Source organism: Branchiostoma lanceolatum, chromosome 6 (assembly GCF_035083965.1).
Source record: "Branchiostoma lanceolatum isolate klBraLanc5 chromosome 6, klBraLanc5.hap2, whole genome shotgun sequence".
Classification (NCBI taxonomy): Eukaryota; Metazoa; Chordata; class Leptocardii; order Amphioxiformes; family Branchiostomatidae; genus Branchiostoma; species Branchiostoma lanceolatum.
In genome coordinates, this window is record NC_089727.1 from 11,199,838 (window position 1) to 11,226,524 (window position 26,687).

The 26,687-nt window shown below is 44.7% G+C and overlaps 2 protein-coding genes across 2 annotated transcripts; one reads left to right on the forward strand and one right to left on the reverse strand.

The window, feature by feature from the left end:
* Positions 1 to 1,516: 1,516 nt before the first annotated feature.
* LOC136437488 (suppressor of cytokine signaling 3-like) lies at positions 1,517 to 3,007 on the forward strand. Its single transcript, XM_066432108.1, has one exon. The coding sequence runs from the start codon at positions 1,701 to 1,703 to the stop codon at positions 2,262 to 2,264; it is 564 nt and encodes a 187-aa protein (XP_066288205.1). The 5' UTR covers positions 1,517 to 1,700; the 3' UTR covers positions 2,265 to 3,007.
* A 2,993-nt stretch (positions 3,008 to 6,000) lies between these two features.
* LOC136436572 (vascular endothelial growth factor C-like) lies at positions 6,001 to 24,694 on the reverse strand. Its single transcript, XM_066430636.1, has 6 exons — positions 23,568 to 24,694; positions 13,168 to 13,381; positions 8,744 to 8,934; positions 8,185 to 8,339; positions 7,431 to 7,697; positions 6,001 to 7,107 (listed from the first exon to the last, which is right to left on the reverse strand). Exons 1-6 carry the CDS (start codon positions 23,688 to 23,690, stop codon positions 7,011 to 7,013), a joined length of 1,047 nt encoding a protein of 348 aa, XP_066286733.1. The 5' UTR covers positions 23,691 to 24,694; the 3' UTR covers positions 6,001 to 7,010.
* Positions 24,695 to 26,687: the final 1,993 nt, after the last annotated feature.

Sequence of the window (26,687 nt, forward strand, 5' to 3'; positions counted from 1 at the left end):
GATCGTAATGCCTCATGATCTCATTTACTTCGGTGACATACAATCTTTATTGACAACAAAAGTACAGCGACTTTCGTAAGGTCTACTACATCTAAACATACATACATACATACATACATACAAACAAACAAATAGGTGCATACAAATGAGTTTGTTTACATACAATCATATGGGATAGAGCAACATATCGAAATTTAACATGCAGTATACAATCAATCAATCAATCAATCAATCAAACTTTATTGCACAACAAATGTAACAGGTACAATGTATGGCAAGTTCGTAGGGAGATCAAAATATCAAGCCATATAATTATGTCTTTGCTTATCTTGAACAATGCTAATGAATTCTACAAAACTTAAGACTAAACACTACGGTATCCAATATACATGTACTTATACGTTGTTTGTTATAATCTCCAAACATTCTTTGATGTATATACCTATCTGTACACAGTAAGGATTATCACCTCCTAGTATGTAATTGGATCTATCAACAGAACGGAGGGTATGGAAATTACTTGAACAAGCGGAAATAAAGGTGAATAGCTTTGAGCGTTTATCCACAAGCAAGGCCTTTGGGTTACAATGTTATTCTGTATCTCTATCTGTATCTATGTATGTATATATAGCCGGTACAACCGCCATTAGGCGTAACACACCAGATTCTCAGGCACGCGGCGCGGCAGCAGCTGGATATATTACACCGAACGGTCTGTTACACCTATAGTCTTTGCATATCTGACTGCAACCGTTCTTTAAAGCTACTTAGTGAAGATGCTCCTACAGTACTTGATGACAACGAGTTCCATTCTACTATGTTTCTCGGAAAATTCGAATTTTTGAACACATCAATCCTTGGCTGATAACTCTGGTACTTAAAAGCATGACTATTTCTAGTCCTCTTCTGGGCTGGTATTAGATACTTATGCTCAAAGGAATACCTGTTATGTCAAATGCATTTCCGACATATTTTATTTATATACGGCTAGTCTGTAAATCAATCCCACCCAAAAAGGATTTCCAATGGTTTGAACACTCGCTTATTTGGCTCTCTCACCGCTAGGCGTGGGCGCAGTCAGTTGCGTCACCCCTGCTACCTTTGGCACTAGACTATGAAATACTAGTATGTGCTGTTGATATCGAAATAAAACGTTGTTGGTTTTGCACAACTCAAAGATAGTACTCAAAAGGCCATCACGGGGAAAGGGTTTTGTCGTATAAGACGGAGATCTCGAGGCATGTTCTGCTTTCTGAACACGAATGCAAAGTGACTTTCTTATGATGTCTTTCGGATCCCTTTTCTTGTCACCTTTTTTTCTCAACTTCTGGAAATGCCTTATTTTTTTCAATCCCTCTTACTGATATGTCTTCATCTAACACACTAAGATCGTAATCCCCTCTGACCCCCCAACTAAGAACAACTAGCGCGCTTCTTCTGCGTAAATGGTCGGGATTACGTCCGACTTTCCCAGAAAGACAACGTGAAAGGCGTACATAATACCAGTACTGTTCTCCTTTCCCCAGAACCGTGTAGGGATAGGGTCTAAGACTGTAGAATCGTGTCACACTAAGGACATGGTATCTGATCAGCCGACAACGATGTTTTGGGGAGAGCTGTCATGATAGCTACGAGGCGTTCAACGCTAAGAAAGCTCACAGCGAGACTGGCTGGAACACAGTGAGGCGGAAGCTTTGGCGATGGCTGAAGGGGAAGCCGTGGGTTTGAGAGAGAGAAACTCGGACTTCCATATACTGAAAGGAACTCTGAGCATGTTGGAGGTTAGTGGATGGTACTGGGCGTCCGTTAGCAGGCATGAGGCCGCAGCGCTTCTGAACGGGAAAGAGGAGGGAACATTCTTGGTCAGGGATAGCGCGGACCCCGGGCACCTGTTCAGCCTGAGTCTGAAAACAGCACGACGTGTGGTCAACGCTCGCATCGTCTACACAGAACACGGGACCTTTCGTCTGGACTCCATCGAAAATTCGTGTAACTGTCCGCAGTTCGACTGCGTGGTGAAACTCCTGGACTTCTACATGGCAGAGTCTTCTAGATCTCGGGACACGGGAAAACACAGCTGGGTGGAGCCCTGTGGGGCGCAGTTCCCGCTCAAAGTTGCGCGGCCGCTGAAGAGCAAAGTGTGCGACTTAAAGCATCTGTGCCGTCGTGCAATTCATGCACACACTCAGAAAGGTCAGGTGGACGATCTTTCTCTACCCGAGGCTCTTAAGACATATCTTAAGGCTTACCCCTACAGGCATTAAGTACGTTAAGTGCGCTTGACTTCGTACAGGGTCTGTAAGATATTTGTCAGAAATTCCGCCATTGAAATGTGAAATGGAGAAGGATGGCAATCTCCAAGCAGATGTTGGGTGGACAATTGTAAAGTTTTCTAGCCATCTGGCTATTATGACAGTCCCTAACATCTGCTGACACTGGACATAGCTATAGGGAAGCAAACTTCTTTTCACAAATGGTGTTTCTGACTCTCCCTGTGCCCGAGCAGTCTCAATTAATCTCTTAAGCATATCTGTCTTCCGGAGGCGAAATGGTAAGTTACTAACTGCCGGGAAAGATTTGTCATACTTCCCTACCTACAACCAAGGTTATATAACCTCCTTGGTACAACACACCTTACCATGGTTGGCAGTTACGGTTTTACCCCCCGGAAGGTCAGATTGGAGATTAATCTGAATATGACAGACAGCCGTGAGAGTTCTATAAGCAGTGTTTACATGGATTATGGGACAAAAATAGTGACGCACGGCGCCACGCACGTGCACGTTTTAGTGTCAGTTCATACACAATGTCATAGTAGCCTGAGGGTAATTAGCACCTACTGTAACTAGCGATATCGCGATCGGAGAAAACTGTGTGTAAATATTGCTGTATTCTTCCGCCATTTGTCTCTCATACAGCGATATTTTCTTGATAATTTGCTGTTAACGTCCCATGATATCGGTATCAAGCATTCTCGTATATTGTACACTAAGATCCAATACTAGTATAAGAGGTGCTGTTCTCGTTGCATATAGGAGAAAATGTAGATTACATGAAGTCTACCGTATTGTCAGAGAATCCTAGATTTCTGAAGCCGTGTGTACGGAGGTAGAATCCCCCCCCCCTTTCCACTAGACGGCAATCGCTGAGCGACCGTACAGCGACCAGAAGTGACTTTAGGGGCCCCTTGATTTCGTAACTGGAACACGATGCAAGATGTAAAAGTATGATTTAAAAGACAACAAATTAAAGCGATCAAAACGCAAAAACAAGTTGTTCTTTTGTGTATGAGATTCGTTGAGCGTTCTGTCACATCTACGGGCACTCGGCGGTCACATCTTTGGTCGCTCTGCGGTCGCAGCACGGTCTCGGCCTCCAGTGGACCGGGGGTGTAATTGTTAACACTGATCGCGTGCGCCATCGTTCAATATTTGCCTGAGGCCCGGAGTGCTGACAACTGTTCTCTGGTAGACAAACCCGTACCTAGAACTCATGAATAATGGGGGCCAAGTTAACACGGTATTTTGCCAAAATACAGGAGGAAGGCTTTTCTTTTATATCGGAAGTTTCTACCAGACTACGCAGGTAGCCGGAATAGCAGAACCTGACACCATAGATTGCATGATATGCCAGCGGAGTTAGCCCACCAGTGGGTTACCATCTGCACTGTGGCGGTAGGGATATCATGCGAGTGTGTGCAACGCACTTTTCCACAGTTCGATATAATACACTTATATGGAAAATAAAATGCTGATTATGACTATATATAAGATTGGAATTGTCATGATTGCTACATCACCTGCTGTCTTCAAAACTCGTTTTTATTCCACCTCAATAGTCCTTTAAGATTATTGAAAGAAATACCTCAGAGTTACATTTGTTTTCTGGGCATGTGATTGACGGGCGCCTCCCCCTATCCATTCATTCAAGGCTATTGCACAGATTGCTGTATCGGCCAGATGTCTTGTTCTTACATTCCGTATCACTACTGATAAAACAAGACTTTGAGTCTAAGAACAGTGATGAAATATGTCTGGGGGGGTTTCGTGGAAAAGCTATCGTTGAGTACATATTTACAGCCTATTGAGTTGATATGTCAGTGTTCGCCCCATTGTTTGATAGTATGATTGATTCCCAGTTCCGCGAACTTTACGAGTCAGTTGCAGTTTCTCAGAAAACGCTCGGGGTCGTTGCACACACACTAGTAGTTCTTTTGTGTGCCTGCCAAAAAGCCGCATATATATAGTGTAAGACGTAACGTTACTGCGTACCTAGGCCCAGGAAGATTAATTCTATGTTTGCGGTTACGGTACTGAAAAAAATCAGGGTGCGTAGGAGAGGATTTTTTTTTTCTAACTTTCGGCCGAAGTGATCCAAAAATACTGTTTAACGATATGAAATTGGCATGGATCCCCGGCACTGGTATTTTCAACATCATATTTTGATTAAACAGATACACATTGTACAAGTACAATTTTCTGTTTCAACAGAAAAGATACATGTTGGAGAGATCTCAATTTCACCCACATACCAATAACCTCCGTTCGTGGCTTCCCTTCAAAACCTGCCAAGGTCAGTACGACACCTCACTTTGCATAAAAAACCTTCACGGAGGTCATTATTCTATCTCAGAATGGCAGACACAATGACAAATGTACAGGGATAAAATGTTCTATAGGGCAGCCACAAATGTAGAGGGATAAAATGTTCTATAGGGCAGCCACAGTGGCGTCGCGGTGGCGTAGTGGCAGGATGTTTGGCCCAGAAACCAGAGGTACTGGGTTCGAATCCGGGTCCCCTGACTTATCCTGTTGACGTTGTACGCATGCCCTTGGGAAAGGTACTTAACACCAATTGGCTCACTTCACTCAGGTGAAAATGACTACCTAGCTTCGGTTAGGGACGTCCCTCGGATAGGACGTTAAATGGATGTCTCGTGTTTGAGGAGAGCCACACCTCCAGCACGTAATAGAACCCACCATACTTAATCAAAAATAGTAGGGGACCTTCCCGCGTGTGAGTGGATCAAATAAATCTGTCCGGATATGAAGCTTGTACTCTTCAGTCCAAACCTGGTGTATTACACCATGCGGTGATTTACCGGGCATACAAAACAAACAGTGACCTGACCCGTCCTTTTGTTGTCGGTGAGCATCTTGTTTATTGATAACATTGCTTTACTAGCTGCTTTTCCTACCGACTATAGGTCTCTTCACGCTGCCACCTGTTCGATTTCCTACATGCTTGTTGTTGGCGCACTAACTTAAGAATGTACTATTACTTATGAAGCACGGAGTAGATATTGAAACTAGCAGTAACGTTATAGGTTTAAGAGCCACAGTAGCCTGTTCTGGAACTACTTCGTTTTTGTTAAAATCTTTCAAAGAGGGTAACTCAAGAATGGGTTCTAGTGATTTTTGGTATACAGGTAGCTTATAAGTGATGATTGACATAATTGGATGGCAATTCTGAAAATCAGATTCTAATTTGCATATGTAACTGAACACCAAATGACAGATATGGATTATGCAAATTTTACATAATTTGCATAATCAAGAAAATAACACAGTTACATAGACGGTATATGACGGGAATTCCATAATTGCAGCATTTTATAGTTAAGTTAAGGTGACCATCATTAGACATCAATCGTGCAAATTAAGTCATAATTTACATAATTGATGGGGGAATGCTACAATAGACCCCTTGGCGTAGATAAGACTTTCATACTTTGAACAAGTTGTGATATTAGGGTGGAGAAGATGATCACCTGATACAATTCATGTACAATCTATGCACCTTCTTTGCATAAGCAATGAGGACAACTCGTAATACGTCAGTTAACATCAGTTCGCGAAGGTATGACGTCGCGGAACTCTAGTTGTTTGTGTTCCTTTTCAGGAAAGACAATTCATCTCTCAACAAACCAAAATATAGATAATATATTGCATACGTCAAGAGCCAGTCATAGAGTTAAACACATGATCACATGAACAACTGTGAAAGTCGACAAACTCAAAAATCTTTATACTGACAGATCTTTGAGAAACCAAAGTTGTGGATAGAAATATTCACAATGCGGTGATTTTGAAGAATAATCAAATTCTTCTTAAAATTTGTCCCTCGGTCGACAATACTCCCACTCAAGCCAAACGTACTGATCTTGTTTACACATTAAAGATACACATTAAATCTTACACTATACCGCACAATAAAGCGTAACATTACATATCATACTATGTCTTTACAGCAATATCCCACTAAGTAAATAATGTTTTAAAAGGCCCTCTGACACGTGGAATTATTTATACACAACGCAGAGGTGCCAAGAAAGTAAGAACATATGTCGATAAAAACAACTGTAAATTTTCTTTTTGTTGAACACATGTAAGAAATGCCATTCGAGCTAAGCAATCTTATGTAAGCTGTGCTAGACTAGACACACAATTATATGCATTGTAAGCTCTCACCAGTTCGTAAGGATGTATAGCCCAGACTAGTAAACCAGAAATGAATTTCTTCTGTACATCTGTATTACTCTGTCACCATTTACGGATGACACACTGTTGGAAGTAAAGTACTCCATACGCAAAAAGTACATATTTCCTTCGTATTACAAAACAGGAAATTGGTGTGCAGTCTGCCAAGTAGTGGTGCCTCATTCAGAGATGGTGCTGTTGAGGACTCCTAGCGGACTGTAAGAGAACGACATGCTAGATGCCAGCAATGTTTGCAAAAAGTCCATCTAACGTCCCATGACCTTTTCTAATGTAAAGCACATCGCAACTTCAACGTTGCTGTGTCCTCTGGGGGCTACTTTTTCGGAACATATGTAGTCACTTGGATGACCCACTTTTCTTATCTATTGCATTGGAAGGCAAGTATGAAGATTGTCTTTTAACAACATCACAGATTTGTAAGGACATCGGCGGAGGTGTTTTCCATCAGTCAGAGTATTTTTGTTTGTTTTGTTTTGTTTTAGGGTCTCTATCGATCCGCCCTCTATCAAATCATCCACCCGCAAGCATCACGCATGCGCAAACATCCTCGCTGTAAACAGTCCCCCTCGGGCATGCCATGACGTAATGGCAGATCTTCGGAACGCACCTGAAATGAAACGTCACAAACAGTCAGAAACTTCAAAGTACTTGCTGACGAATTGTTCTACATGACGCATTAACTCACTCGTATACGACTCTATCATATTACATAATGATTTCTTTATTTGTACATTCATGTCCGTAGGCTAATTGCAAAGGTAACATACAGACACAATAACATAATAAGGTATCTAACAACTGTCTACCTATATATCTGAAGTTTCTACATGTACTTGCGTTACTGGGAGAGGGAAGCTCATTTCTCATTTATATAAGATCAGCAGAAATAGGCCAAAGCCATGCATCTGCTTGGAGATTATCACCACGTACTTGCATGTGCCCCAGTGCAGTCTCTGGCCGATTCTCTGACACCGGGTCTGGTAGTAGGGCGGACATCTGCACTCACACGTCTGCAGATCCTCAATGAACCGCCTGGGGCACGGCCTCTTGCAGACGCATGCGCACTCGTCTTCCCTCCATTCTTTCAGAGGTCCGCAGTGATCGTCGTCACCTATTACCGTTAAGGCGCTGACGCATGCGCAGTCTCTGTCGTCCCATTTTTCGTACGGCCCACATGTTTTGTTCGGTGCATAACATCTGTAGGGACAGTTAGCATATGTTAAGCATAGATTGTTCAATTAGACCGTTGCTTTAAGTTTCTTCATTTCATCGATATTTATGCTTCTCTATAGGTTACATTAACTGATCTTAAGCAGACGTTACTTTGAATTTCCAACTTAGGTCAGTTTTAATCTTTGTCCTTTTTGTATGCAAAGACCTGAATTCTATTGACCTCTATTTGCCGGATTCGTTGGTTAATGTTGCGTTTTATCACACTGGCCATTCTCAATAAGTTGCAATTGTTTCTCAGAGTTTCTTTATCTTCGTCTTTAATTTATGATTCAATAGGGACTCAATTCCAAACCGTTTCCCGAACGGGCTGTTTGCGGGAACGAAAAACAAAAGTGCATATTAAGAAATATTCGCAAATTATTCTCTATTTTTTAACGTTTCGTGTCTTTTATATTCGTCCCCGCAAACTGCCCGGCCGGGCGCCGGTTCGGAAATGTGACCGTAGCATTACCTGGTGTTGACGTGAGCTGACACGGCTCTTTTGTAGTTTCCCCGTTGGTAGAGGAAGGACGCACTGGCGCCCATCTTAGCGCGGCACTCGCAGCGGGTGTGGTTCTCAAATGGCTTCGTCACCGGGTTTGGGCCGCGCAGGCCCACTTCAAATATCTGAAAAAAAGTCAAGAACAATTCAATTATTTGGATAATCTATTTTCGTGGAACGTTTCTTATATGCAATATTACTTTAGAGAAAGGTGATGTAACATAGTGTAGTAACGACTCTGCATCTAGACCAAGAGGTTGAGAGTTCGAATCCCGGCTGTGTCCCTCACCCGATATTAGGGCGGGACGTAAAACTGTGGTCCACTGTTCATTGTACTTGTCGAATAGAGAGTACAGGCCCGGGGAATTTCCCCTGTACAATGAACCTGTGAATACTATACTGTACATAGCGTCTGTCTTCTCTGTCACGACCAGTGGAAGAATAGCTTTTCAGTTAGCTAAGCTGCCTTTTTCGAGATCACTTTCTTTCTTTCATGCAGGGTCAAGAAAATATCTATAGAATTCCTCACCGTTTTAGAGACCATGTTCTTTTCCGAGGCGACGCACTCGTACATCTCGTCGTTGCAGCAGCCTCCGCAGCGGAAGACGGAGACGCAGCTGGGCCGGTAGGTGACGTCAGTCGGCGCCTGGAGCTCCGTGGCGGCGTCCACAGGCGTCTCTCGGGGCTTACAGAACGCCTTCTCCCACTCCTCATCGACCTCTTAAAACAATACACAATTCTTTAACTGGGTCATGGTCACTATCACATCTTCCACATCAATAGGGGATTAGGAGCAATAGAATGGAAACATAAAAACGTTATGAGCTATATATCCTCACATACAGACCCCACTAAGAATTTCATACAAGTGGTTGGGTTTAGCCTTCTTCGCAGACGTCTAGGAGCGCCGGGGTTTATCTTTTAGGGGAGCGCTGATTCGCGATTTTCAACATGGGCCAAGTTTTCTATGCCGGGGAGACAGTTTCCGCCTGGGCCGCGGAAATAAACGCCGGCGCTCCTTGAAGTCTGCGAAGGAGGCTAGACCAAACCACTTGTAGGAAGTTCGTTAGTTCCTTGACACTAACAGACATTGCGTTTAAAGTCTTGTTTCTTTTATAAAAGGCTCCAACGGTGAGGAACCGTTGTGAGACCTGAACATGAGCACGTGAGGAGGGGGCAACTAGCTTTCTGTGTCATTCTGTAACGTTACGTGTTTATTCCTACGTCATCCTGACATGCCCTCCAGCCGCGCGCAATGTGTGAAGTATCAGACGGGAGACCCCTCTAGCCCTCTCCCCTATCCCACGGAATTACACGTAACCTCTGCTATAATCCCACGTTTTGGAAACAGTTCAGACACACTGTTATTGTTGGCTGTCCCTGTCATTGTATCTGCCGACTAGGTCCGCCATATTTAAAACTCGGATTAAGCGAGGTCACGTCGCCCCGAAGCTTGTTTGTTACTACAGGAATTAAGACGGAGCTCTCCAGTCCCTGTTTACGACACGTCCGTGGGTATAAAATGTCAGAGGTCTGCCGAACGGCTGCCTTTTCACACACTCCCTTCGCTAACACGAACCTTTCCGTTTAAGAGACAAGTAGAGACTGCGAGCGGGCCCGGGCCATCAGACGTGACTAGAGGAAGAAACCCCACAGTTTCGGCATCTTAGAATACAAGACCCCATACAACGTGTTCGTAGTTCTCCTGGCCATATGTTTGAACAACGTGCTGAAATTGGATGGCTTTACAAAACAAGCAACCCAGAACTACAAGGACGCTAAACGTGATAGACTAACCTTGAAGGCAGCCAAGGTCTCTGTGGGGGATTAAAATCGTACTAAATGTTTTGTACTGTTACAGGGGTTGGTTTGCGTCGCCGACCAAAATGACGTCTGTGAAAAAATGCCTTAAATGACGTACGCATCACGTTGACTGAAGGCAGTCGCATTCATATCTTGCTTGCCTTTTTAAAATATTTGTTTGTTGTGGAGCGAATACTTTCTTTGAAACTATGGATGCGACAGGAAAAGCTTAAGGTGACCATGCTTTTGACGTTTACTAAGAGATTCCATTCGGGACCCCAGGTGATCTCAGTACGACTGCCATAGAACGGCCAGTAGAACTAACGGGTTGTTTCGCTCACTCTTGAGACGAGGGACTGCAAATCTTAAGTCCTTTTTGTTGGAAAACTTTTGGCTCTTAAAGTTTGTGTCTTACATTAACCAGAATAAGCGGAAGTCGTCTGACTGTCGCCAACACGATATGCGTGCCAAGCCTAGTGTCTCGATCGAACAGCAGGGAGACCATTCCTAGCGCGAAGGGCCAGCTGGCAACGCGGTTGTTGTCGATGTTGGTGTTGTATGTTGCTCGTTGAAAGTGAGACGAATGGATGGCAAAGTCTTCAGATTATCAATACAAAAAAAACTTTCCAAAGTGAAAACAGATAGTGTTAGCTCATAGCATGCTATGACATTAACGATATGCCAGTCGTTCACATGGTGAGTATGACGGGTTCAGGAATACATGTTGATTCATTGTAGCTGTTCACTGACTACCACTGGACTCTCTCGGTCTCCCCTTTCTCGGTCGTAGCCAGGTTGCCAAAAGGGACGCTTTTGTCGGTTGCATCCAGACGATTCCGTGGCATGTTAGCCCGGAGATCTTGGCATCGAACGCGACAGTGCATTATAGGATTACGTCGGCATGTTGAAGTTCACAACAATGGCTGGCAGAAACATGCCGCACAGTAATGTTATCCTGCATGTTACCGGTGGTATTGGCACGGTTCATACAGATAACATCAGGAAGTGACTCGTGTCCTGGCACAACGTCTCGTTTTCATTGTAAACACAACCTTATTGACATGGCCTGATTACATCAAATCAAGGTTGGCTTACATTGCCATCAACAACGGCCATTCCTCGGAAGGGTTGAGAATGGTTTTTGCCTAATTTCATTTGCACAATGGTTGGTAGTGCGGAGTCATTGACTCCTTCTAAACTATTAGCGAAATAGTGCGATACTCACAGAAAATAATCTCAAGAAAACTGAACTGGTAGCCTGGTATCCAAACCTGCGATAGCTCCCGAGGCCGAGTCTCCTTTATATTTGCGGAGATGAGACTCGGGAGCTATATATAATAGGTTTGATTCCAGGCTAGAAAACTGGACGTTAAGAGAGCTAAGTATAAAACCTGGTGTTCTCAGTCCTATCGTTAGTCACTGACGAAAGACAGTGGATGCTGTCTGAAACGTCTGACTGTTTCAAAATTTTATCCAGTTGCTTGAGTAATTATTTTTGGCGTATCTTACTACCTGGATGTCTAACTTTCATCAACGTAGAGCTAAGTATTGCCTGTGCGGGTCTGAAAATGAACGTTTCCCATCTTCCTAGACTCTCTAAGTACAGTATCATGGTGTGGGACTTAAAATGGCAACCTCTTCTTGAAGGACGATCGACGCCATGCTGGCATCACCATGGTAACCATGTAATCACTGTTTTAACACCGCCCTCATTAGTCGTGAGGTAATGCCAGACTCATCCGCGATCTTACCTCGGACTAAACGGTAAAAGCATCGCGGAAGAACTACTTCCTCTACAGGGAAGTCATTTTTCAACTTAAAAGTTGTGACTCAGGAGTAACGTTGCTTATGCTGACTTGTACAACTGCGCTATTCTTACCCTGAACCTTTTACTCACCCACTCACACCTTTTACTACCACTGTAATGAAAATACTTACGTGAAACAAATTAATGTAGTGAAAAACACAGCACTTCGTCACAATAGTCGTGCGATTCAGAAAGCTAAATTACATGACCTGTTACTAGTAACGTTAGCTGAATAGGCATTATCTCATTTCTGTCGTCAACGACTACTTGACGGAAAAGTCGCTGATGGTATGTACTGAATTGTTTTTCATCATGCCCATGATCTCCTATATCATGACAGAAGGGTGATCTTAGTGTGTGCTTTTGATCAGGTACTTTCCCAGTAAACAGATACGATGTTGGTGGTGGTCCAGTTCTCACCGCAACTACATTCTTTAATCCGGCCTAACATGGCATAAGAACACGTGAATTCTGTACTGGTCCCAGCCTAAGGCCCGTTCTCTGGCCCGCACAACTGGCAACAAGGTCCGGGCGACGTGCCCAGACACAGCGGAGTCGGGCTTTTACCCTAATCCTGTTTTGGCGACCGTTACCCGTTTGTGCCATGCCCCCTACCTCGTGAAACGAGACAAGTCCCCAGAGCTGTCGTGCGAACGCCTCACACGATGCATGTTCACACACCTCGCGCTGACCCACACAGCCCCAGACGTCTATCAACCAACGATGAGTGCTCCAAAACCCGACAACTTCAAAATACGGTTCACTTGAAATCTTCTATAAAGCTTAAAAGGACCACCCGAAAGAGAAAACAAACGGAATGTCTTTTTATTCCTGAGCTGGCTGGGCAATGTGTTTTACTAGGAAATGTAGTCGGGCTGTGGTTTTCTTAAGCTTCGCCCGGTCAAACTTTGTTTAAAGCAGTTCGTGGAAAAATAGGTGACATAATCACCTGATTTAGTGCTGACAGATTTTTCTCAGATATGCACTCCAGTTGAAGGTATTCAGCGGTTTTCTGGAAGGGAATCAGAGAACCATATATAGATGGTACCGTGTGCCGGCGGTTGCATGTTCACGGTCTCCAGCTGGTATTATGTACTCTACACAGTAGGGTGGTGATGATGAAAGCTATTTGTATGTACGTACGTCGATGAAGATTCGTTGATTTTATCATCCAGTCTTTAACCAGACACAAACCGCCAATGATTGCAGAGGTCTGTTTAACTTGGGGTGGGAGACCATTATCCGTAAAGGTGTTTAAATCTTTGATTCACAGTAGGGTGGTGACAAGCAATACTGCACATTTTTATACAGAGCTTTTGATCACACATCGCCCCAATACTCACTATTCACAATGCCCATAAGGTCCATGGTGGCAGCCGCCGCGGACCGCCCCATGCCGGACCCGTCCTCGCTGTAGTCGGACTGATAGTCGGTCAGGTACCTCTCCCCCCCTCCCCGCATGTGGCACATGATTTTCCTCCATTCCTGCGGGTAGTACAGCCTGATGAGGTCCTCTGTGCTGCCGACTCCCGCCAAGTGTCTGTCTAACCTTGATCTCTGCGGGAAGAGAACATGGAGATATGTTTATTCACTCGGGCATTTCTCAAAATCACTGTTTGTGTAATCTGTCGTCCATGTCTAATCATGTTTACGTCATGATGGTCATGGATCATCGGAGATACTGCATTGTGTCTCTGATAGCGTGAAATAACAAATAGGTGCGTAATGTGCTTTCGATTCTGTTCCAGTTTTACAACGATGACTGACAGCTTGGCCCTTGTCTGTCCACCAGAAATAATGACTTTTTCCTCAGTGGGGTCAGGGTTAGTACAGAATCAGGACATGGTATCCAAAAAAAATGCCTGACTGACAATCTTAACTTCTCGTTGCCAAGGTAAGGTAATCAAGCTGTATGGCATTTGTACAGTAGAGTTCTGTTTTCAATGAATATTAGCATATTTGGGAGCTAGTAGCCAAAAGACCGCTGACGACATCCGCGACAAGTCACGGTGTTTAATACCCAGCCTGTCGAGCCCTGATGATGAACGACCTGTAGCTGATAAGCGGGTGCATGATCGACTGTGGGTCTCCTGCGGTGTGAAGGTTCTCTCCCACACATGACCGTGAACTTAGTAAGGATAACAACGCTTTAGCTGGAACCATCGTAGGCGGTCCTGGTCTCAATATCTTGGAAGTGCGTGTGACACCGATGACACCAAGATACAACTACGCATTACAATTACATTCAACCATTATTCAATAAATATAGACGTTTGCACAAAATAAGCACCGTTTCGATAGCATACTCCCTCCTGCCAGGAAATCAAATCAAAAAAGTTCCTCCATGATGTCACAGCAAACACGCCAGATTATATAGGAATATGACATGGCCACTTGTACTAAAGATGTTGTATACATCATATAGTGACAGAATGTTTGTCTAAGCACAAAAATGTTCCAACTACTCCGTCTATGAAAGGGCTGCTAGAGCTCGAGAAGGGGATCAACCGAGGAGAGGGGGGAAGAGTATGCCTTCGAGGAGAGAGCAGAAGAATTAAAACACAGCTAAAAATGGTTTATTTATTTATTGGTTCAGCATGTAAATGCCAGGGTTGCCCAACTAGCCGTAGGCTATTAAAGGGCGAACCCATGTGTGACCATGGGACTGTAGGTTTTGGACTGAAAACGTTATTGGACATGTTCGAGGGACCAGAGGGAGGCGGTAACCAGAGTCGTTACTTTTCTAAAGCTATGAGAAGATTTTCCTACATGGACACGAGAGAACAGTATCTCAGATAAGAAAGTTAGAAAATCCAGATGACGGTCAAGCGAAACCACGAGAAGGTCTCCACCAGCGTCGAACTACGAGATGAAAATAGCAAATGGCAAAGGACAGGACTCAGTCAAAACAAACATTTGAGATGGCAGATAAAGAAACCAGTAGCGTCTTCCTTAATTACCGTGTCCCAAATGACTGTAAAGCACCGGCAGGAAAGGTCAGCTATGGGAGGTGAGTTCAGGTCAGCGCGCCTGAGGCCTGACTGTAAACATGCCGTTGATGCTGTTGTTGAACGCTCTGTCCTGGTGGACCGGCTGGGCCTGTGCGGTCAATTTTCCTCAATGCTTGCCGTTGCCTTGTAAGATGTAACCACACGTGCCATTCCATGACACGGTCTCTCTTGCGTTCGAGAGAGTCCACGAAGTGTACTTTAGGCCCCCTTTGAAGGAAGTCTTGGATGCATGAATTCATTTTAGACCTCATGAAGGAAGGAAGGAAGGAAGGAAGGAAGGAAGGAAGGAAGGAAGGAAGGAAGGAAGGAAGGAAGGAAGGAAGGAAGGAAGGAAGGAAGGAAGGAAGGAAGGAAGGAAGGAAGGAAGGAAGGAGGGAAGGAGGGAAGGAGGGAAGGAGGGAAGGAGGGAAGGAGGGAAGGAGGGAAGGAGGGAAGGAGGGAAGGAGGGAAGGAGGGAAGGAGGGAAGGAGGGAAGGAGGGAAGGAGGGAAGGAGGGAAGGAGGGAAGGAGGGAAGGAGGGAAGGAGGGAAGGAGGGAAGGAGGGAAGGAGGGAAGGAGGGAAGGAGGGAAGGAGGGAAGGAGGGAAGGAGGGAAGGAGGGAAGGAAGGAAGGAAGGAAGGAAGGAAGGAAGGAAGGAAGGAAGGAAGGAAGGAAGGAAGGAAGGAAGGAAGGAAGGAAGGAAGGAAGGAAGGAAGGAAGGAAGGAAGGAAGCTATCATTTGTTCATTATATCAAGGACAGGTGGCCTGCTAACACGAAAAATCCTAAAAGTCATGCATGATCAATTCCATAATTTCATCCATCTTGCTTCAACCATCAGGCAAAAAAACGCTGTTGAAGTAACAAAGTCTCCTTGGCGTACTCGAATGTGACCAGGGCACATGGTACAAGAACTGGGACACCTCCATTCTGTTGCTTTCTGCACCTAAGGGTTCGGTCAAGTGGTTCTCACGTCTCCTGGTCCACTAAGTTCTTCATCTCTATCTACCACTCACCCTTATCACGATACAAGAGGAGCCCAGAGGTCTACAGGCACTTGAAGCGCGTCTTTCATCGAGGAACATTCCGTTTCAATATACACGGTTTCAGCTGGTCGGGTGCGATTTCTAGAGCGTGAAAAGGCGGCGAAATCGATAGTTTCAGCAACCTTAGCCGCCGACTGATGCAACACATGAAGATAGCTTCCACATGTACGTTTCAAGAGATGGCATAACAGAGAGGGGAGGGGGTATGTTGGGCAGACTATTTTGAAACAAGAGCTATCTGCCACTAATTAATCATGACCATAGCATGTCCAGAACACGAGATATTAAAACCTGCAGTTCCGCTGCAGTACCATAGCAAGCCGCTAGAGGGCCAAAAATCTAACTATTTGGATGTTTCAAGAAGACCTACCCACATAGCAAGTATCAAGACACTCCATCCAAGTATTTTTCAGTTATCGTGTCGACAGACGGAAGGGCACACACACGAACGCTGACGAAAACATAACCTTCTAGGCGAAGGTAACAAAAAGCAGAATGAAGTGCGTCTCTTGTTCTACTGTTCTGCATCTTTCGTCGTTTTTTTCTCTTATGTTTACACCTGCATTCTGTTGAAATGAAGTTATAGGCAATTTTTATCGTGCTGGCACAGGAGATACACTGTACAGCCGTTCTACAATAAAATCTTTAAACTTGATGTCTGGTCGTCTATGTACCTCATCCTCACAACACTCCTCCTCGCTTCGATCCGTAAAGTTTTGTTGCTTTTTCTTAAGTACATATTGAGACTGGGTCCTTGGCGTCTTGTTTTTGCAGTGGACAAGGACTGTCTGACAGCTAAGCATGCCGCCAATGGGACGACGGCTATGTAGCCAGTAGTAGCCTTCAGAAGACTTGGACCGGACTACGGTAGGTTCGGGAGATGAGAGCCACATGTTCGCAGGGGACAGCGCGGAGGAGTGGGGGAGATAAACTGTGCTGCCGACTTGAATGATGGCAGCAAGTCGCACAGAATCACTTCGCCCATTTCTTAGCGTTGTTTTGTAGTCTCCGCCGTGGCAGGAACCTTGACTTTACAGACCTACACTAACAGATCTGTACAGCTGTGAAATTGTCTCACGACAGCATCAACTAAGATTATCTCAGCTGTTACCTCCAGGTAAAAGAAGTTTCAAACATTAAAGAAATCAACAAAGCTAAAGATTAATCTCTTCTGCCATAGAAAAACCTATTCACTCCAAACAAGGAAAAGTAACATGTGTAGCCGTAAGTTGATCCACTACATACATAGACCCCCCAACGTACGGAAAGAAGGAGTGCATCAAGACGTAAATATTTATCTAAAGCAATGGAGATGGGAGATTGAAGGTGACGAGAGCCAGGGTCCGCCATTGCTGCGTTTTGTCAGAGGAAGCTGAAACCGGTATTTGGCATGAGATGCTACTGTACACGTTTCTTTCACAGTGGGAACGGCATTTGTCAGAAAAATCGCTTTGTCTTTATTTTCCTTGCTATCATAGTTTATACTATTGAGAAATTGGTCTATTTGTTTATCAAAAGTTACAACAGACTTGTGGGGGAAGAAATGTGAACGTCTTTAAAAGCTATACGTCAAAGTACAAATAACAGGGTTCTCAATGTGTTTGTCATTGAGGTAGTCTGTACTGAAATGTAATTTGCCTTGCACATTTCGTTTCTTTCTATTCAATAGCCGTTGAGTCGACATCCTGTCTTTTCAGACTTGCCTTCATCAAGGCCATTGTCAACTTGTATTTGGCGGATTTGAGAACAATGGTGTCGTACCTAACACTCACACGGTTTACTGAGAAAATCCTGGTCTCCGCGGTTTGGCTTTGAAAGGAACACCCAATCACTCTTACAGTCCTCCTACATAGACTGTACATTACTTTGAAATGTGTATCACATAATATCTTGATTTAAATCGTGAGTCTTGTCAAATTTAGACAGACCGAGAACGGCTGTGCGGCGGTAAGGGATCAACTATGTGTGTGAACGACGCTTCTTAAACCAACACAGAGTCGGAGTTGTCAGTCACTCATGACTGTGAGCGCTGCTGTCCGTTAAAGTAGACGGCAGATCTGAAACGAAGTAATCTTTTTGGGTAGAAGTTGGAAAAGGCGTCATTGGACGTATATCAATGGATGGATTCACTGTTGTGAGGACCACTTGCGCTCTGTCCCCTGAGAGTGAGAGACAGACGATGTATGTCATATTTAGGAATAGTTTACCGGAGCTAAATTTTCCTGGAACCCCCCCCCCCCCGTGCCGACAGGTGTAGTTTAATAATAGCAAGTTATGTTTGTTTGAAGATGTAGCACAACGAATAAGAACGAATTTGGAACCAGTCTGCGAGGTCCTTGATACCAACAAACACTGCAGTTTGATTCGTGATCTGAAATCATTCAAATCTACATAACAATTGTATCTAAAAAGAATATTAATTCATGAAATTGTATTTTCAGGAGTTGAACGAATCCATTCACAAGGGAGTGAATCAAGTTCTGTTGCCCCCAAAACATGCTCGACAGGAAATACGCCCGTTAAGGATCTGTGTACACCGATAGCGCGTACCTGTTAGCCTAATGTTTTGTCAATAAGGAGAGATGTCTGCCACGGACGCGCCATTTCCAAGGTAAGGTAGTAGGCGGGATTGTGCGGAAGGTTAGAGCTCACGGTGCCCGTGGAGACAACACGGCCGGACACCTCCATACACAAACCTACACAGGGCCTGTGCACCTGTCTGGAGATAAGAAGGTTTAAGTAGTGATCAAACAAACCATCACCCCTGTACAGTCGAAAAACCTTCAACAAGGACTTCATCGCGATTCAACATGTCAACTTCTTTACACACTATGAAACCTAGCCTCTTTGTCTTGTACTGTCGTCTTTAGGCCCTTTACAAAGGAAAATTAACCCCGTCTGTTTTTCAAGTTCATTGTCATTTGGAGAGAATTTCTTGTTGTTGTTTTTATGTTGTTGCGAAATTACATTGACCCCGTTGGTATCAGCTATCATACATCGCAATCTGAAAAGGTCAAAAAGTGTCTTGTGTCAAATCTGAAAAGGTCAAAAAGTGTCTTGTGTCAAGATGGTTGTGATAACCTCCTGCATCGAGTCGAAGGTCCACTTGTTCATGTGTCCCTGTATGTGGACCTATAAAGCGAATCGGATGGGCTGGCTATGGTATCTTGTAGAGTAAACAAGTGGGAGGTTTGAGCGTGAGCCAAACCGCGGTATGCAGGTAATGAAGGAGATGACCATGACTTGTTGCCCGTCATGCGGCTCATTCTGGGTGAAGGACAAGTCGGTATGAAGACCACGGACAATACCAAACACGTGCAGTATGTGTTTGTGTAGGCACACCGAGGGGGGCAGAAAGCGCAGAATGTGGATTCACAGAGGCGTAGTGACATGTACAAGAGATCATCTGTGTGTGTTCTAAGTTTGCCTATTGTTTAGCGGATGCATTGAAGGTGTTCGAATCTTGACTTGCACGCTATTGGAAAGGTTTGCCGTCCTTTATAAGCCGTAACTGTACAATGTACTTGTCATCTAAGGAAGCGGGAGGATTTCCCGGTACTGTAAACCTACATGTGCTGTACGCTGCTTTTTTTCTTGTGTCACGACCAGTGGAAGCTTATTGGCAAGAGTTATAACTTTCGCTGCCAGTGTTTTGTAGTTCAATATGGAACACTGTTCCTCAGAAGTTTTCAGTTTTTGTTGTCTTAACGACTGACCTTGGGCCGGAGGGTAAAAAGCGAAAGTTAACCTCTAGTTACTTAAACCTGGATGTCTACCATAGAACCACTGTAGAAGAAGGGATAGTGCTTTCTAATATCAGAACATTTGACAGTGTGTACGTATACGTTGCGAGCAGACCAATTTTCTGCCACCCCCACGTCACCCCCCTCCCCCATTTCAAGGTTGATTTTCGACACTAAACCTAGCTTTGCACAGGGAGATTTATCCCCTGGCTGCCAGACGCTGGCAGACTACATCAGCATGCTTTTAGCGCTGGACTTGATTTCACAGACTGTAAATTTGGACTATTTCGGGCTGCACCGTGAACCTTTTGCTATAAATCAATCGTCAGTTAACACTCAAAGACCCGCGCCACCTGGCTAGGCCTGGAAAAGCGCAGCCTACCCGGGCAGGTCTGACATGGAGTACTTTACTGCTGCTGAATCACTAAGTGCGTTTTTCTCCACCACCCCCTCCTCCTTAAATAGCTAACAGACTGAAGAAGTTCTTGAACTCTAACAGAACACTGGGGAAATCTTTGATGCACTCAAATGCAACAAGCAGTTGAATGAATTGCTACATCAACCCTTTTTTGGATAGCTAAAACCTCTCCCAACCCACAATACGCATCTATAATTAGAGGCTATATAGGCTACGCCCATATTGAAATACAAAGGAGAAGAAAGGGAGGTAATATTTCTGGCCAAGCCCTCCTAGTACTAGTAGCGCTGCCATGCTGCAAGTGCGTTTCCTCTCTCCTACTTCTAGTATCGCAGCTACACTCTGCCTTCGTCATATCTGGGGTTTAACCCCTATTACGATCGTTTGTTTAAAAACTATTACAGATGCAAAAACAATAGAGTGAGACATCCGTGCAGGGATATCGTCAGTACCAGGCTAACCGAAAGTTCAGCCAACCAGCTAGATACAAATGGTCGATCCCCAGACAAGAGGTGGTAAGTCGAGCTCTTGGTGTCTGTGACGTACAGATCAACTTGGGAGGAGCTATGGCTCAGGAGGTCCCAGTGCTAGAGTCATACCAACTCAACGTGCAACTCCGCGTGAACACATCTGTTGGGTCGCCCTAACGTGCCCAGAGCTTTCACAAAAAAGTCTCAGACAGGGGCAGTCAGGAACATTCCTCTACAAATTCACTTCAGTTCCTCCCACCATCTGCTCAGAGTTGGCACTGTTGGCCCATTTGGCACCAGCTTGGTTAGATCCATCTCCATATAGTACTGTATCCATTATATGGGGCACCTTACGTAGTCTATGTGACATTCGAAATATGATGGTTACTGCACAAATAAAAATTGGCGCTAGCTGTTATGACAGCAATGTTTAACTTGTTTGACAGAAGGCAGGATATTGAGGTCAAGGTCGTCATGGTAAGTACACCTGACAGTCATCAGTTCTTCATCATCTCCCAGCCTGCCGTTTACATCAACACACATTTATCCAGGGTTAAATCGCACTGAGAAATTGATAACTTCTCTTCTAGTTATCTGATTGTAACCTCCAACATTCGTTGATCCGTCTTTAGGATGGATTACAGGGATCACACCCTAGCGATCGCGTTGCCTACACCATACATTGTTTCTTCCTTAACAATTAGAGTGAATTATTGCTTAATCCTCCTCAGATTTCAGGTAGGCACGCGTGCCAAAACGTGTTGATGCCCCCTCTCCCCTTTCTCACTCTTGATACATCATCTCTCCCCGCCCTACCCCGCACTTGTAGAACTCTCCCACGCCAAGAAACAAAATTCCTTCAAGGTGGATGTGCTTTCTCTCCAAACACTGTAAATTACGCGGAAATGTGTGAACAAAGCTATGACGACGTTTCTCTGTGTCGGTTCAATGCACGATGCTAGACAAACTTGGCTGGGAAGCGCGGTCGTGCGAGGGTATGACATACCCTAGTGGCAGTGCACTGACCCACACGGCACGGGGCCTGTCTCCCTCCTACTCCTTTACTTTCTCGACAAAGCGTCGTGCCACATTTCTGACACATGTTCCCCGTCAGTCCGCCGTGTAGTCTGTCAATACAACACCGCATGTAAACACTTTAAGATTCCCAGAAAACTAATCTTACCTCGCGTATCAAAGCGTGATTATTCGGATGTCAGAATAACTAATCAATCTTTCATAGCGTTTTGACACCCGTGAGGAAAGAGAAATGTCGAACCAGCAAAGTTCAACTCTACCCAAAAACGTCCCATTTGATTCAGCAAAATATCATTTGTATTCTTGGTCGGTTAGCTAAGGACGTTGTCCTTACTTTCATTGTTGACATAAATATGTCGCGAAACAGAGATAAGAGATTTCAACCAAGTGCACGACAACACATTAATTTTCGCCATGTTGACCATTTTAAAAAAAATCTGAAATACTGATTGCTTCAATCTTCATAACGCAAAACACCTCCCTCATCATAGATTGCATTGTGATGAAACAAATAAGACATATTGAACATACTGAAGTTGAGAATGTTCTTTAGTCACACGCACGGTTACTTCAGTGTCACTGGTCACCCTGGTCGTGTCGTCAGTACACGACAGGCGTGCGTAGCGTGTATAACAACAGCGTAGTAAATGTTAACGCGCGTCGCTGCTGTTTACCCTGGGCAGTGGTTTGGCCCTAGCCTTGTATTTTGGCATCACACAACCCTCCCATTACAACACCATTTACCGCCAAGTTTCAACAGAACAAGTGATAACCTTTTTCTCCAAAATACTTGGAGACAGGCTACCGTGGCGTCCAACGTTTGAAAAGGTTGTCGTCGGTTTGCACCAGTCAGGCGTAACGTGAAGTCTGACACAGTTTGGGAAACAATACTTTTAAGTCTTAGAAATAACCGTCCAATGCCGTGGCTAACCTTGAGGCTGCGTGGGGCTACATGGTAAGTAGGGAAGACATGTCGCGACAACGGGTCTCTCAAAAAGACGCCATCGTCGGCAGAACAGCCCTGAAGAGGCATCTGGCTCTGTTTCAAACTAAAACTCACGTCCTGACTAGCTGTCTCTCCAATTTCCACGCACAATGGCAAAGAAAAGCAGACTAATTATCCCTATTAGCGTGTCAAACTGTCAATATACGAAAACATCCTGCCATTAAGTAAGGAGATATACGCGCCGGGGATAGTCTGGCAGCAGCCGCCTGGAGCCAAGTGAAGGTCGAGGTACTGATCAAAATTACCACAAATTACATAATACCTCCCTGTGGTAGCGATTATCCAAGAGTACACACCACGTTTCCTGTCTCAGGGCTAGGGGAGGCTACCAATGTTAAACCATCAGGGATAGGCACCAGTTAGTTCAAACATTACGGCAGTATCAGATAAACATCCTGACGTGTAGAACAAACGGTGCTTCCTCGCTGTCACGTGTGGGACCTCTGTGCTTTCTATCACGGAATCATAGATCAGGCTTCGGTTACAGTAGCCTAGAAAAAGGGCCCCGGCACAGCGCAATCGCGGTTCGCTCCTCAAAAGGCGGACTGTTACACACGTTGTCTGCAACCGTGTTTATCTTTACCAAGGAAAACGTCGTCGACGTCCTCAGGTGATGCTTCTATTCTAGACTTGGCCCGATCCAAATTTACTGGTGTGATAGATCGTTTTACTACTGCGACTGTACTTAACTGCACATTGTTGCGAAGTAAACGCTTAGCACATGTGTGTTTCCACTATTGAGAGAGACTACGCTGGACTATTGCGTCATGTGCGGAGAAATAACCTACCTACATACCTACCCAGAAATAACACATGCACGTTATTCATACGGTTTACTTGGCTGATGCCGTTCTTGGCTTTCATCTAAGAGGCATTGCCAGTTTCCTCATTGTTAGTGAAAATTTACAAGAAGAAAAGATTGGCACTTCTAGTTATCTTAAGTAATCCAAGGAGACACAAAGCCTCTTTAAGGATTATTGGATCGTGGAAGCTAGAGCAGGTGATGGAAAAGCAAACACTCAGACAGTCCCCTTACCGTGTCGAAGTGTGAGTAGCCGAAGGGCTTTCCTAGCAGCGACATCAAGACGAACAATGAGTACACAGACATCGCAGAGTCTCCCAGTTGAGCCTGGTTCAGTTTGCCATAAAAACAGGCCATACACAAACTGTTGTGCCGTTCGAAGACGCGGCTGGCTCCGGGCTTGTTGTTTCTTGTCCCCGTGGCGGCCAAGTCTTGGCTGGCGGCCGAGGAAGTCACGTCTCACAGCTTGTGAAAGACCCAGGCAAAAGTCTAACGTTTCTGTCCGCCGGTGCCGGTGCAAAACGGGCAACTTATAGCGCGTCTGAGAAAACACCGCGACCGTATCTCAAGCAAAACCGGGAATCAATCCTGGGACAAGTCCACCGCTGATAGAAACTCGCGCTGCTGGCGATTCTGTCAGTGCGACGACAGGAGATAGAACCCAGAAAACCCGCCAACACCGCGTCAGACGTTTCAACATTCTCCACTGCGTGAGCCTTGTGCAGACGATAATATGGAATACGCTGGGATTACGGGGTCAGAGTTCAGAAGCCCGTGAACTCCTCCACTCCTGCCAAGTGAGCCTGATGGATGGTGATGGCGCACACTACGTAACTCACACGGAAATCCTGGCGTGCCTCAATAAAGACGATAGTCAAGGGTCCCTGCAAGCATGTACCCCCTACAGCACCCTTCAAGTCACCGGGAATGGCAAGAACGCAGCCAAACGCTGCAGCAATAAAAGCCGGGGGAGCTCGTGTCGGTTACTTATCAATACCTTCCTTCGTCGTTGATAACACAGCTGTGTTGGCACGCTATTGAGGGAGATAAGAGGACACAAAGAGTCATATAGTGAGATGAAATTCTTCCCAAACATTAGATAAGTCGGATGTTGTAGCATACCGTTGCAGTGAGACCCTTGCTGCCAGTTTTGTACGACTGCAGGGCAAGCTGTTCTAAATCTTGTTGCGCGGAAACACTCCGGTCAGCTAAAACCATTCTTGATCACGTTTCATCGTGTGGCAAATAAACAACAAATCTATTGTCTATTTAGCTTCAACAGAGACAAGTGGTTTAAGTGGTTGTATGTCCACACAGCGAGAGACGTTCCTTAGAGAAAGTCGACCAAAGTACACTTGCAAGGTGGCCGCCAGGGGTAGTCACCTGCCGCGAAAGCAAACAAGGTGTTGGGTTTTGTTCTAATTCCAATAAAGCAAGCCGTGCATTCTTCAGCACATGGTTCGCTGACGTGATAAGGAAGAATTTGCTGAACTCTATTGTGTGATGCTATTCTTCTTTCTAATTAAGCCTAAAATTAACGACAGGTACAACATTGTTATTTTTTTTCTTCGCAAAACTTCGCAAATCAACGTCCTACTCCGTTAGACTTTCCAAGAACCATTAAAAAACGTTACCGTCAGCTTTATCTGGCTCGAAATCTCCAAACATGTACATAATCTTTTGAAAAGTAAACAAACGAATCTAAAGTTTGAACCGCACTTATGACAACAGTGAATGCGATTGCTCTTGTCGTCTCTGGGTATCTCGCTGAAGATAGTAGTCAGCATGTTATGATTGAAATCGAAATATACATCTTAAAAAGGACATCGTCTAATGTCATGGTGCTGTAGTCCATAGGCTAAATGGGGAGGGGGGTCAAGGTCTAGCTGACCAACAAGACGTTGACCTTCCAAGGGCACGACAACAGGCCTGTCAATCAAATCTACAGCTGCAGGTACATTGTGATAAATCACAGATCTGTCCTCAATGATCGGATTATCTTATTTTGTTCTTAAAACCTGGTATGCAATAACTACTGAAAGGTCATTTTTACTGTGTATTTCTCCATTCGGCTGTTTCACTAGTTGAGAAGCCCAATTTTTCCATTGCGTGAAATACTACACAAGTATGTGTGAACGTAGATGAACATGTTTTATTCACAGAGAACGTTGTTCAACTGATGAAAGCATGAGGACAAGACCTAGTCATCCTAGACCAGACCCCTCCCTGAAAGTTCGGGATGTTGAGATGTTCCAGTCATCATGAAGTGACACAGGCTCTGAGATCTATCAGATGTCATCTGACGGCTGTCATTACCCTTAATTTTCCTTCCGTGTCTGTACTGTACAAGGTGCGTGCCTCCTATTAAAGACATCGCGTAGGAAAGATGTTACCATTTTCCTCTTACGAGTGTCCAGACTTCTTTTCTCTTTTCGTCATTTCTTGACAGCTTGCCGTTTGAAATATCAAAGAAGCTAGAAATGACAAGCTGTCAGCAAACAACAATGTCCCTGGCGAGATGTTGAATCCATAGTACACCGAGGTATTAGTAGACTTGAGGTATCCATCGCTTAGGAGAGGAGGCGTACTGGTTCAGACGGGTCAATTGAAAATAGTATCCATGACAGCCCTGTTTAGAACAGATGATTCGATCCATTCCCGTTTTGATCCGTAACCTTCTCTGTGAAATTATCCACTTTACCGGTGGCACGGTGTAATGATTACGCCCCTGACCCTGTCCATGTGGGTCTCCCGGAGTCCAGACTAATACCTTACACAGCTTCCCGTATGGCATCTCCACTGGAAGTGCAAAATGTAGGGGAAATCTCTGCATGCGGTTATCGGAGGTGATAGGGTAGTCAGCCCAAGGCTATTAATCATACAGACTTCACTGGATACATGCATTAGAAATACAAGAAACAAAGAAATAGGACGCCAATGTAAGATACAGCGTTTTATTTATATTTGGTCGTTGCAGTTTACGGTACAGCTAGTTTGTTCAATCGTCATAAGATATGCTTGACGGCGTCCCTTCAGCGTGCAATGCGGAAAACACCTGTTTGTCCACTCATGTCAGCCCGGCAAGTTACTCCTTTACACGTGCCTCTCAGAATCGTACTGTCCAGAGACTCTGAGGAGAGTCCGTGTATATAATCTCCAAGCAGATCTATCGGCAGCAATGACAGTATCCAACTGGCAAAAGCATAATTATTGGCCATCGACTCGATGGCCAGTTGGACTACTTTTGCCAGTTGGATACTGTCATTGCAACAGATAGATCTGCCTGGAGATTACGTACACACAGACACCAGCTTTACCGGGGTGATTCTGAACTTTTGAACTATCACAGCGGGT

What these genes read in the sequence shown, in the direction of transcription:
- LOC136436572 (XM_066430636.1), bottom strand. Translation starts at nt 23,690, where the DNA reads ATGGCCTGTTTTTATGGCAAACTGAACCAGGCTCAACTGGGAGACTCT. An exon ending in GCTACTCACACTTCGACACG is followed by an intron (nt 13,382 to 23,567) that starts GTAAGGGGACTG and finishes CTCTTCCCGCAG; the next exon opens with AGATCAAGGTTAGACAGACA. An exon ending in AGAACATGGTCTCTAAAACG is followed by an intron (nt 8,340 to 8,743) that starts GTGAGGAATTCT and finishes ACTTTTTTTCAG; the next exon opens with ATATTTGAAGTGGGCCTGCG.
- LOC136437488 (XM_066432108.1), top strand. Translation starts at nt 1,701, where the DNA reads ATGGCTGAAGGGGAAGCCGTGGGTTTGAGAGAGAGAAACTCGGACTTC.